The sequence below is a fragment of the Meles meles genome, chromosome 5 (genome assembly GCF_922984935.1).
Source record: "Meles meles chromosome 5, mMelMel3.1 paternal haplotype, whole genome shotgun sequence".
In the NCBI taxonomy this organism is placed as follows: domain Eukaryota; kingdom Metazoa; phylum Chordata; class Mammalia; order Carnivora; family Mustelidae; genus Meles; species Meles meles.
The window spans coordinates 106,674,937-106,686,989 of NC_060070.1; the positions used below are offsets into that span (position 1 = coordinate 106,674,937).

The 12,053-nt window shown below is 36.7% G+C and overlaps 1 protein-coding gene across 1 annotated transcript in view; it reads right to left on the bottom strand.

Annotated features, from left to right (window-relative positions):
• Positions 1-12,053, bottom strand: part of KHDRBS2 (KH RNA binding domain containing, signal transduction associated 2) — a 635,142-nt gene that overhangs the window by 326,106 nt on the left and 296,983 nt on the right. Inside the window, exon 4 of the mRNA XM_046004099.1 lies at positions 7,178-7,324. Within this exon, the coding sequence (XP_045860055.1) occupies positions 7,178-7,324 (147 nt within the window). The remainder of the gene's footprint in view (positions 1-7,177; positions 7,325-12,053) is intronic.

The window sequence follows — 12,053 nt, forward strand, 5'->3', positions numbered from 1 at the left end:
GATCTTCCTACACTGCCACCTTGAACCCCTCTTAGGAAACAAGATTTTGCTAACTCTAGAATTAACACTTTCTGTTTGATCAAAATTGCCTGGTCCGTCATACTATTGTCCATATTGTCCTTATTATCTAATCTGGTCTCTTATTTCCCATTCTCTCTTAAATCTGTCTCCATAATATTTATTTTTTAAATCTTGAAGATAGTTCTCTGGCTATTAAATTCTACACAGGCAGTGACATGTAACACAAATTCTTAGAATCATACCTAGCATATATTTGTTGAATTGAATATAAACAAGTCTTTGCCTTGCATTATTTAGACCATTGATACTACTTACTTAAACTATTGACTCGGTTAAAATTATACATTTATTTAACAAATTCTGATCATTGAGTTATTTTTCTGTTGTGATTCATTTTTTTTGGTACCAAATTCTTTTTTTGTACCAAATCATTTTGTACCAAATCATGAGTCTTCTTAAGTTGCATCCAACTATAAAAGCATTTTCAGGTCAGTATTGCATATGTTTGTTACGTACCTGTATACAAGTGCAGGATCAGCATTCAGTAAATGTTCTGAATACAATATAAAATTTCTATTTGATCCTCTATGAATTCCATTATACTAGAATCAGAATACGTTAAGAGGTGAAGATTTTTTAAAGATATTTTCATTTTTTAAGTAATCTCTACACCTAACATGGAGCTTGAAAGCACAACCCTGAGATCAAGAACTATACACTCCACTAAGCCAACCAGGTGCTCCAAGAGGTGAAGATTTTTGCCTGGAAGATCAAACCTGTATCCTTAGGAACCACAGATCTTTAAAAACACAGATAACCTTAGGAATGATGTTAAACCTTCATGTTAATGATACATTTGGTATTGCAAAAGCAGTTCTTGTGATTTAATGCCAGTTAATGGGGAAGAAGTAAATCATCAAGATGAAATCCAGATGGTGAAAGGAATAGGAGAAAGATACTGGGCAACTAAAAAGCAATAAAAACTCCTGAAAAGAGTGGCTTTGAAGAATTCAGATCCCTGACATCAAATGAGCCCAGAAATCATTAGTAATAAATTGTTTCTTAAAACAGAAAGGAGATGATCACATCCTGGCCCTAAATTTATAAAGTGAACATTTCATTATTTGTACTGTTAGGAGTGTAGAAAATCAAACTCAAATAGTTATCCATTTCTTCTTTTTATCTGCTTTCCAGGTTATGCCAGTCGCTAAGGTCACTAAAGTTGATAATAATAAATTATATTATTACAGTGGTATTCTAATTAATTATATATTATTATAATTAATGTTATTCTAATTAATTATTCTAATCATTATTATTATTTTCTAAGAATAAGTAATAATTGTAATTATTTCCTAAATCATAGGTCTGTATTATCTATTACAACTTATCAGATAAGGAGAAATACTCAAAGTGAGTTGATTACAAATGTCTCCAAATACAATCAGAATATTATCCTAGTACTATAGCAATACAGGAAGCATTTCTGAGCAAGTAATAATTACATAAATACATGTGGCTTTTTGCTTAGTGCTATTAGTTACCACACCATTAGAATATGGTTAATTATGAGAAAGAAAAGAGAATCAATTGTCTTGAAGGAAGCAATCTGAGGAAACTCTTGGCAACATTTTGACAACAACCACAGCAATGAGGCAATGATATCCAGGTTATGGATTCTGTTTCCCTCTCTACATTGAACTTTATTTTTTTATGCTATTGCTGATCATTACCTTGCCTGTAAGATATTGTTGCCATACATGCTCAACTCCTGCCACCTGCTCCCCAGAACGTATCTGCATTCTCCACTTTGTCTATAGGTCTTGCCAATTATCATTACTTTCGCTGGCTGGTGGGTTTTTATTTAATACATTGTTTTCCCTACATATTCACTTGCAAAAAATACTCTGACCAAATTTTTACTTCTTATCAAATTATAACATGAATTTCAGGGATACATTCTTATAATCTTTCAAAACTTTATAAAATTTTTTTCAGTACATGAAAATCTAGATATTCCATCTCCTAGACTGAAAATATTCTGCTTTTCTTTTCTATTTTCCTTGTATCTACTTCCCTGTGTGATTGCTAATAATGATCAGTGTCATTTTCCCATTTCAGAGCAAGGATTACAGTCTTTGAGGAAGAGAAGGCAAGAATATCCTCTCTTTGCTTTTACTCTAAAGAGGAATAGCATTTACTTTCCTTCCATAGCACACTCCTGAGAGGTTTCCTACACAGGTTTCTAATCTCAAACATGAAATGATATAATATGCCCTAATTGCCCCATTTCAAGAATCACTGCTGTCGCCAAGATGCACATCCAATCTGATGTAGGAAAGAAATAACATAGAATGATGCATTTTTTTCTGTGTTGAATTGTGTTAATATATTGTATTCTCTTACTAATGTACAATATACTGTATTCTATGTCGAATATTACATATATGTATATATATATAATGCCTTTTCTTTAAGTGATAAAACCTCTAGCGATGACCATTAGAGACCTATCCCTGTATGACAAACACTTTTCAGATTCTGTCAACTCTGATAATATTCTAGTTCTGTGTAGCATACTATGCTGAGAAAGATTCTGGGGCCATGCCAGGGCTTGGTAAAAATGAGTATTGTGATCTCTTAATTCTGTCAACAACTAACTCTTGAGCCAGTAACAAAGTGATCTTTTTGTTCTCTGTGACCTAAACCTAATTTCCTGGTAGTGTGGAAACCCATTCTTTCATCTTTTCTATGAAAGAATTAATAAACTCACATTCAATGAGCAGAATTTTGCTAGACCCTCATAAATTCTGAGACAACGTATTATGCTTCAATCATGAGCTAATTATTAAGCATTAGTAAAACTTACTAGCTCAACCTAATTGAGGTGAGAGTTATCTCATAGAAATATGAAATACAGTGTCATTATTTTAAAGTAATCTTCTGACAAGGGTTTGGAAAAAGGGAAGTTGTACTCAGGGATTCCAGGGGGTCTCATTCATAAACTACAATGTAAATGTTGTTCCTTAGCATTGTATAAGAGGTGATCTGCACAACCATATATATGGCATGCTTAGTGCCTGAACTATAAGAGAAAGGAGTATTATAAAATATAATAATGATAATAATGACATTTGTTTACCTCTTTGCAGATGATAAAGGAAAGAGAAAGCCTTTACCATTATCGAAACATGTGTCAGTTTAGGATTTTAAATCCTTTTTGTCACTATTTGTCAAATGATTTAATAGGCTTAATCTGTATTTATAAGACAAATTAGCAATAAATGAAAACTTTAATGGAGAATCTGCCCTAAATATTAGAGATTAAAAATTAGGAGAATTCAATGTATTGATGTTTTATTGACATGCCACCCTACTTGTTTTCATAAGACCGTAGTAACTGGATGGAGAGACCAGCCAGTTAGAAATTTTCTCCCTAGGTAATAATAATTCTTTTGTCCTTAAAAATTCATTCAAGTACTAAAACAGTGTTGCTTTCCAACAGCTTACACCATTCAGTCATTTCATGACATGTTGAATGTTCCGAAGTTAGCAGTCTTGAACAACTACAACCTCCAGGCATAAGGGCACACTGGATACATGCTGGATAAAAACTGTGACCATGGAAAGACACTCCGTTTTGTAGAGGAATTAGATGGTAGTCCTATTCTGCATTAGCTTTCTATGTCGTTCTAGCATACCTCTTACTGGCTATAATTCTTCACCTATCATATTTGTAAATTTTAATGTCCTGATACGTTAACGTTTCTGTAGACTTTAATATTAAATGTCAAAAGAAACTTGGATCACCAAGTAATTTTTCATAATAAAAAAAGAACTGGCAGTTCATGTTTGCTCCCTGTGGTTCTAGTGAAAGATGAAGTAGACAGTAGCCATCCTTTGCTTGGTGCTGAGGCAAATAAGGCAAATGGGAAAAATTTATCAAGTAGGACTTTTACTGATTGTATAATTAGCTAACACAACATTGAGAGATATCAGAATATTTATTTAGTTATCTATTTACTGATTTATTGAGAGTGAAAGCATGAGTTGGGGGGTGGGCCATGGGTGGGGAGGGGCAGAGGGAGAGGCAGAGAGAATCTTAAGCAGACACCACACCTAGCCCAACATGAGGCTTGATCTCACAACCCTGAGATCACAACATGAGCTGAAACTAAGAGTTGGAGGCTTAACTGACTGTGCCACCCAGGTGCCCCTATTTATTTTTTTAAAAAGCTTATTCAGGGGCATCTGTCTGGTTAAGTCAGTCTGACTCTCTATTTCTGGCTCAGGTTGAGATCTCAGGGTTGTGAGATCAAGATCCGTCTTGGGCTCCAGGTTCAGTGGGAAGACTTCTTCTCTGTTTCCCCCTTTTTCCCTGCCCCTCTCCACACTGATATGCTCCCTTTCTCACCAAAATAAATAAAATCTTAAAAAAAAATTTTTTTTTTAAAGATTTTATTTATTTATTTGACAGAGAGAGATCACAAGTAGGCAGAGAGGCAGGCAGAGAGAGAGGAGGAAGCAGGCTCCCCACGGAGCAGAGAGCCTGATGCGGGGCTCGATCCCAGGACCCTGAGATCATGACCTGAGCCGAAGGCAGCGGCTTAATCCTCTGAGCCACCCAGGCGCCCCTTTAAAAAATTTTAAAAAGAGAATAAAAACATATTCATTCAATCATTTATTCACCCACACAAAAAATATTTATTATGTGTTCCCATGTGTCTGGTATAGTTCAAAACAGGGAATCAAGCAGTAAAACTAGACAATAATGCCCACCCTCATGACATTATATTTTAGCTGGAAAACCAACAATAAATGAATACGTAATATATATACATATGTGTGTAGATATAGAACAGGTTATATAAGCTATGAGGAAAATTAAGTGAAGAGGGCCAAAGCATGAGAAGACAGTAAACTGCAGTGTTAAGGGGCCAGTGATATTGTGAGCAAAATATAATAGGTGTGTACAAATGTAGGGAGGTGACTTTAGACGGTGTGGTCAGGGAGGAATTTCCTGCATTGCTAACATGAGCAGCAACCTAAATGACAGCTGTGTCAGTGTTTTGGCGAAGAATCTTTAAAGACCCTCAGTGAGAAGTGAGCCTGGAGAGTCTGGAGGGTGGGATGAGCAGAAAGACGGCATGTCTGGAGCACAGAGAGGGAGCAGTCAGTCAGGCAGAGAGAAAAATCCCAGAGGTGGGCAGGAACAGGTTGTATGGGTCAATGTGAGATTTTCGTTTCTCATCCAAGTGGGTATATATAAAGCATCTTAATTTTGGGATACTATGCTTTCAACTTGACCCAAATAGCTGTGTTATATCTCTGCATCACTCTTGGTGCCTATTAATCCGCCATTCCATCAGTCAGACTCCCAAACAATTATTGCGCCATGCACTACGCTAAATGATGGGAATACAAGAGGCACTGCCAGCCCTGCCCTCATGGGGTCTATATTTCCGTGGAGAAGTTGTACATGAAATGATTACAGGTATCACAAGGTCTAGAAATAGGGGAGATGTATCACTGGCATTTATAATAAAACAGGGTTAACCTAGCCCACAACTTAGATCCAATATATTTGTAGCAATTATATACTGTTTCATCTTACATATTTAACCTCAAGAAGTCATTCCAAGATGCTATCTACTATAACAATAAAATAGATTAAAAGCATCCATTTAAGTGTTGCTGGATAATTTTCTATGTCCTTTCATACACATTATGCTATTTAATATTCACAATAACTATGACAGAGGTCAATCAGTTATAATTATCTTCTTTTTAAATAAGCTGAAGCTCTGAGAATTTAAATTATTTGTCTACAGGCATGAAATGAGTTAGAAATGTAGGAAGTCCTAGGTTTTTTCTACACCACCTCTATCACTAGAGGCCTAATCTAAGTACAGTAAAACTGCTTACCCAACAGCATTAGGCATTTAGTTTGGAGGCAAAAGGAAGAGAGAACATAACATCCTCACGCCTATGAAGTATTGGATCTATTTAGGAAGGTGTTCTGATAAGCACCAGAAAATAAATTGTGCAGAAATTCTGTGTGCATATAAAGTTAGGGAATAGTCAGTGTGGTATGGCATTGCTCTATAACCTTGTCTTGACAGAAATTTTTAAACTGGGCATATAAATACATTATGTGGCTAGATTTTGATGCTTTTATGTTCTGAAATTCTGTTTTTTTTTTTTTTCCTTTTCCCATTCTTGAAATCACTGCCAATCAATGAATCTTACCCACCATTTCCTCCGAGTTTATTGCTTACTTTAGAAATCTACAGTGTTTCTTCATTGAACAGATTAATTTTAGCTACTCTCTCGCTCCTCTGCCAAAGACTTCTGCCCAGGCACTCCAGAAAACTTTACTCAGCATTCTCTTCCAATTATCTTATTCCCAGCTCTAAGCCCAAGCACCAATTCTGTTTGAATGACCTCTTCCTAGAATGCTAAATTGTCAACTTTTATAAAAGCTTCATTCATTTAATCTTCCTCTATTTCTTAGAAAATCAGTAGAGAATTCTACCCAATATGCAGCCCTGAATTTGCTGCCTTACTAAATGTACAATCTCTGCTGCTCTCATAGAGTGCAATGAGTTTATTTTTCCAATTTTTGTTTGATGTCAACAAATGTCTGGCTCAATTAATATTGATTATTTTACTTTATGTTTTATAATGAGCCTGCACCTGGCATAATGTCATATAACAGTACATTTGATATTTTCAAGTTACATCATTGTCTTGTTGCAAATATTTCATATCTAATCTCTTTCCCCCTCCCATTGTACCTGCAAATGCTTTCTATTGAAAAATTACCAAGAATACATGTCAACTACCAAGTGATTCAGACACAAGAGAAAAGCACACTACTTCAATTACATATTTGTGTTTATGTGTCAGTCATCGTATTCTTCCTGACTGTGAACTAGTGATCTACGGAGGACACTGTCAAACCTTGGGTATGTGGCAACATGCCAGGTCCTGTGCTAATTGTTTGATGTATTCTATTTTATTTTACCTTCTTATCAACTCCACAAATAATTAGTTTGCCATATGACTCTCCATCTAAAAAGTCAGTGAAGATCAAAGGCACACTTTAAAAAAAAAGTTATGAGAAATATCTTTGTGAAAAAGGAAAGACACTTACGGGAACCAGGAATTTTTTAATCTCTTCCAATGCATGACTCATTCGTGAATAAGCTTCTCCAGGTGGAGCAAACACTTCAATTAATACATGAAGTTCATCACTCAAGTGGGCATATTTGGCTTCCCCACTCTTTCTTAATTCTTCTTCCTGTGAAAGAGGTTATTTTTAGAAATACAAATCCACCCATTTTGCATTGACTTAACATTTACTGAGAATGTGACAAAAGGGCATAATCTAAGCAAATTTTCCATAAGTAGAAACCCTTTGAGAAATAAAAATCTGGTACAAGCCATTTAAAGATTTTAAAATCATTTTTGAGTGTTTGAATGATTTTTCTAAAAAGCTGGCATAATTATCATCTACAATGGATTTTAATCAGCTAAATGAAAATGCTAAACCCCTGAAAAGAAGTTACAGAATGCCTTAAAGTTTTAGTGTACACTACTATATTGAGGAAGAAAAGGATTGTTTTTGTGTCTGATGAGTAATATTTTGCAGATAATAAACAAAAGATTATCACTGTTCTTTAAGAAAACAAGAACTTTTGGGGCACCTGGGTGGTTCAGTCTGTTAAGCATCTGCTTTGGGCTCAGGTCATGATCCCAGGGTTCTGGGATTAAGTTCCGCACTGGGCTTCCTGCTCGGCAGGGAGTCTGCTTCTCTCACTCTCTTTCTCTGCCCCTTTCCCCCAGCTTGTACATGCTTTCTCTCTCTAGCTCTCTCTCAAATAAATAAAATCTTAAAAAAAAGAAAACAAGCACTTTCTAGCTATTTTTTGAGAAACAGTGTAAAGGTTACCTGTTTTCCGTTAATGTATGCAAAACCAAGGCTTATCTCCCAGCCTATGTGCCCACTGGCCCAGACTGTCATCTACCTTCATCCCCGCATTTTCTCTGTTATTTGCTGCCTCATTTTGGTCAACAGAAGTCCATTAAAAGGGCTGGCAGTTAAGCATTATGTTGGCATTCATTCTGCACGAGCTGTATCTCCTCAGCTTAACCAACAACATGGTACTTTTTTTTTGTAGTACTGTACCCAAGCGATTATTGTGGCCTGATTAATTCAGCAAGGGAGCAGAGCCAATCAGTACATGATCTATATACTTTGCTAATGAGTGCCAGGTAGTTGACGCCTAACATCTCTAATCTCACAATAACCTTGCACATTATTCACAACTCAGATTAGGAAACTGAGTTTAAAAAACCTCAAGTCGTTTCAGCAAAGTTGGGATTCAAACCCAGTTCATTTTGCAACCAGGTTTGCATTTGTCTAGGGTTTTCATGGAAACAAAAGTCAGTTAAAATAGTAACATAATGTTAATTATGTTTTACTCTTCCTGACTCCCCTCCTCAGTAAACTTGTAGTTGTTCCACTAAATTTCAAAGGATAAAAATTGAATGACAAAGTAATTTTTAGTTTTATTTGGGGACTGACTAGAAAAGTAACATGAGTAGACCTTAACGAGATAAATAAAAGCAAATTTGCTATTGATTTCTTATAAGTTAACTAGATGAACCCTATTAGTGTGCTTAACTGATAGAAATGTCCATCGTTTCAATACATGAAGGATCTGTGAAGGAGATGGGAAGGTGTGCCTGCTTTTCTGTCCATCCCCCATCTAATCAAATGTCTCCAACAGCAACACCTTTCAGCCTGGTAGTCCACTCTACATCCCTAAGCCTACTTTCCATCTCTACCTAGGAGTTTTTACTTAAAAGGGTTTTCTTAATGCCCATTTCTCAGTTTAGGGAGAAGAAGCACTTGCCTCAACGACTATGCACTTACAGAATGTAGTAAACATTTCTTTCCTCTTGGGGTTCTGCTGCAAGGCAAGATGGTTCTTATCTCTGGGGTCGGCTGCATTTGTACCTCAGTGTTCAGGTGGTTAAATCAGGATTCTTCACACTGCCTCCTTCTCTATACTTCCTGAGCTGATTTCCCTCTGGTTATCAAGGACGACATGCTAGCCAAATTTTATAGTGTCTGCATGCTATGAGGTATGGCATTCAAATATGAATAATAATACTCATTTTAAAGGCTTTCAAATAAAATGAGCCTGACTAGATACTCTGCACTACTAGGCTGATGTTCATGAATAAAATGCTGCTTGCTATTTAAAAAACACATTTGCCTCTCCCCTCCCCCATCACCTTCATATAAGCAGATGAGGAAATTGAGGTCTTTGGATATGAAGAAACTTCCTGGAGGTCACACGTGAGTCAGGATTTCAGCCAGGACCCAGTAAAGTAGGTGTTAGCAGTGATAAAGATTTTAAAGGAGCAAAGTTAACACAGCAGAAGCAATCGTGAGCTACTTCTGGTTATTCTCAAAACTAAACTGCGTATCTTCAAAGGTGTGTTATGTTGGAACTCACATAGTGGCATAACTTTTGACAGAGCAAAAGTTCCCAGTCCTTTGCTTCTTCCTGTGAAACTTCGATAATGATAGTGAGGTCCCAGGATTTTGTGGATTTTGAGAAAAGTGAAGAACATTTTATAATCTAAAAATGCTACACATATTTCTTACAGTAATAAATATTATTTCTTACGTGCTCAAGTAGCATTTTAAAATATTGCCGGGCTGTTTAAAGAGAGACCAAAATAAATGTGTCTCAAATGCGAAGAAGAATTTTCTTTCTGAAGTAGACGTCTAAGCTGTGAGTAACTGGAAGAGCAGGTGGTTCTTTTTTTTTTTTTTTTTTAAAGATTTTATTTATTTATTTGACAGAGAGAGAAATCACAAGTAGGCAGAGAGGCAGGCAGAGAGAGAGGAGTAAGTAGGCTCCCTGCAGGGCAGAGTCCCATGCGGGGTTCGATCCCAGGACCCTGGGATCATGACCTGAGCCAAAGGCAGTGGCTTAATCCACTGAGCCACCCAGAGCAGGTGGTTCTTGTCTTCAGTCTTATCCAGGGATCCTGGTTCCCCCTCTCTTAACTCTAGCGGCCCTGAGGACGTCATTCTCATGTTTGTTGATGAAGGAGGCTGTCTAGCATCACTTCTAAATTCTGCCCCAGGGGCCAGGGAAAGAAAACGTAGCAGCAAAAAGCTTATGTCAAGGACATATACCAGAGGTTTCATACATCATCTCTGCTCTCATCTCTTTAGTAAAAGTGTAGGCACATGGTGGCCGGATGCAATGGAAGGTATAAATGTGGTTTCAGACTGAGCAGCCATGAGACTCAGTGTGAGGGTTTCATTTATGACAGAAACAAGTGAGAATGGAGACTGGATGACAACAAGCCGTCTTTGCACCCAGTCTTCATTTAGGGCTAGTTAAAATCATACCTATTCATTAAATCTAATTTTGTGAATAGCTAGCCATTGTCTGCCAGAACGTCCAGATTTTATTTTCAAAAAAAACAAGACTACAGGGATGCCTGGGTGGCTCAGTGGGCTAAAGACTCTGCCTTGGGCTTAGGTCATGGTCCCTGGGTCCTAGGATCCAGCCCCGCATAGGCCTCTCTGCTCAGCAGGGAGCCTGCCTCTCTCTCTCTGCCTGCCTCTCTGCCCACTTGTGATCTCCGTCTGTCAAATAAATAAATAAACTCTTTATAAAACAAAAAACAAACAAAAAAAAAAAAAAACCAAGACTACACCCCCAGCTGGATTTGTAACATGAAGCTCCAAGTTTCACTTGAATCTGGGCAGACACCATATAGCCATCCCAAATCGCACCAGTGTCCAGAAACCAGTAAGTACATTTATAGTAATTTAATAAAATCTCATGAGGTATTTCTTAAACAAGAGTTCCATATATATTTTGGAAAAAAAAAGTTTATCTTTGCAGTAAACTCATTATTTGATAAGCTGATTATGAATGGGGCAGTAAGTAGTGTTTTCGTGTTTCTGCCCAATTATCTTTTTGTGTGTTTTATAACAAAGATCATAGTATCGTGGCAGGTTACACTAGATAGAAAGAAGGACATAACAGCAAGAAAAGTAAAGAAAAAGATTAAGAAATTAGAAATGGTAGGGGCACCAGCGTGGCTCAGTGAGTTGTCTCTGTCTTCGGCTCAGGTCATGATCTCAGGGTCCTGGGATAGAGCCCCAAAGCATGGGGCTTTCTGCTCAGCGGGGAGCTGCTTCTTGCCCCCCACCCTGGCCCCACCTGCCTGCCTCTCTGCCTACTTGTGATCTCTGTCTGTCAAATAAATAAATAAAATCTTTAAAAAAAAAGAAATTAGAAATGGTAGAGAAAAATCTTGGGTATAAATTGACATGAACTGGTCCGAAGTTACCAGTACAGAAGACTGGTTCTGCATTTGATGAAAGCACAGGAAAGGACACAGGGACTAAATCAAAAGAATGTAAGATGCACACATTAGAAGGTGAATCAGCCTGATGTCATTTAAGAATTCTGCTTAAAAGACTGCGCATTCAGTTGATATTATTTAATCTTCCATGAAAAAGGTACATTTATTCCACTGAGGATATTTACTTTAACCGCTGACCTTCAGAACACGATTTATGGTGTTCAGCTATTACAAAGGAATCATGAGCTAATTATTTCAAGTGCAATTATTAGCTGCTAAACATGAGAAATTCAAAACAAAGTCATTACAAATATCAAATCTAGTTTTACATATCCCAAAACATTCTACACCCGTGTTGTACCCTAAGGTAAAATATAAGTAAAACTTATCAGTTTTTTGCCGTTTGTTGTTTTACAAAGAATAGCATCGCAGGAAATAGAGTCTAATTTGAATTGCATTCATGTGTTTAATCGTTAAAAGGATTTTAAAGAAAATTTCTCTTAGGAATTATCACTTGTATTTTAGCTTCCACAAAAGAATGCTTCTGATTTGGAAATAATTTGAAAATTAGAAGAGTTTCCTCTTAATTCAAAATAGCATATTCATTGAAGAAAACTTGAAAA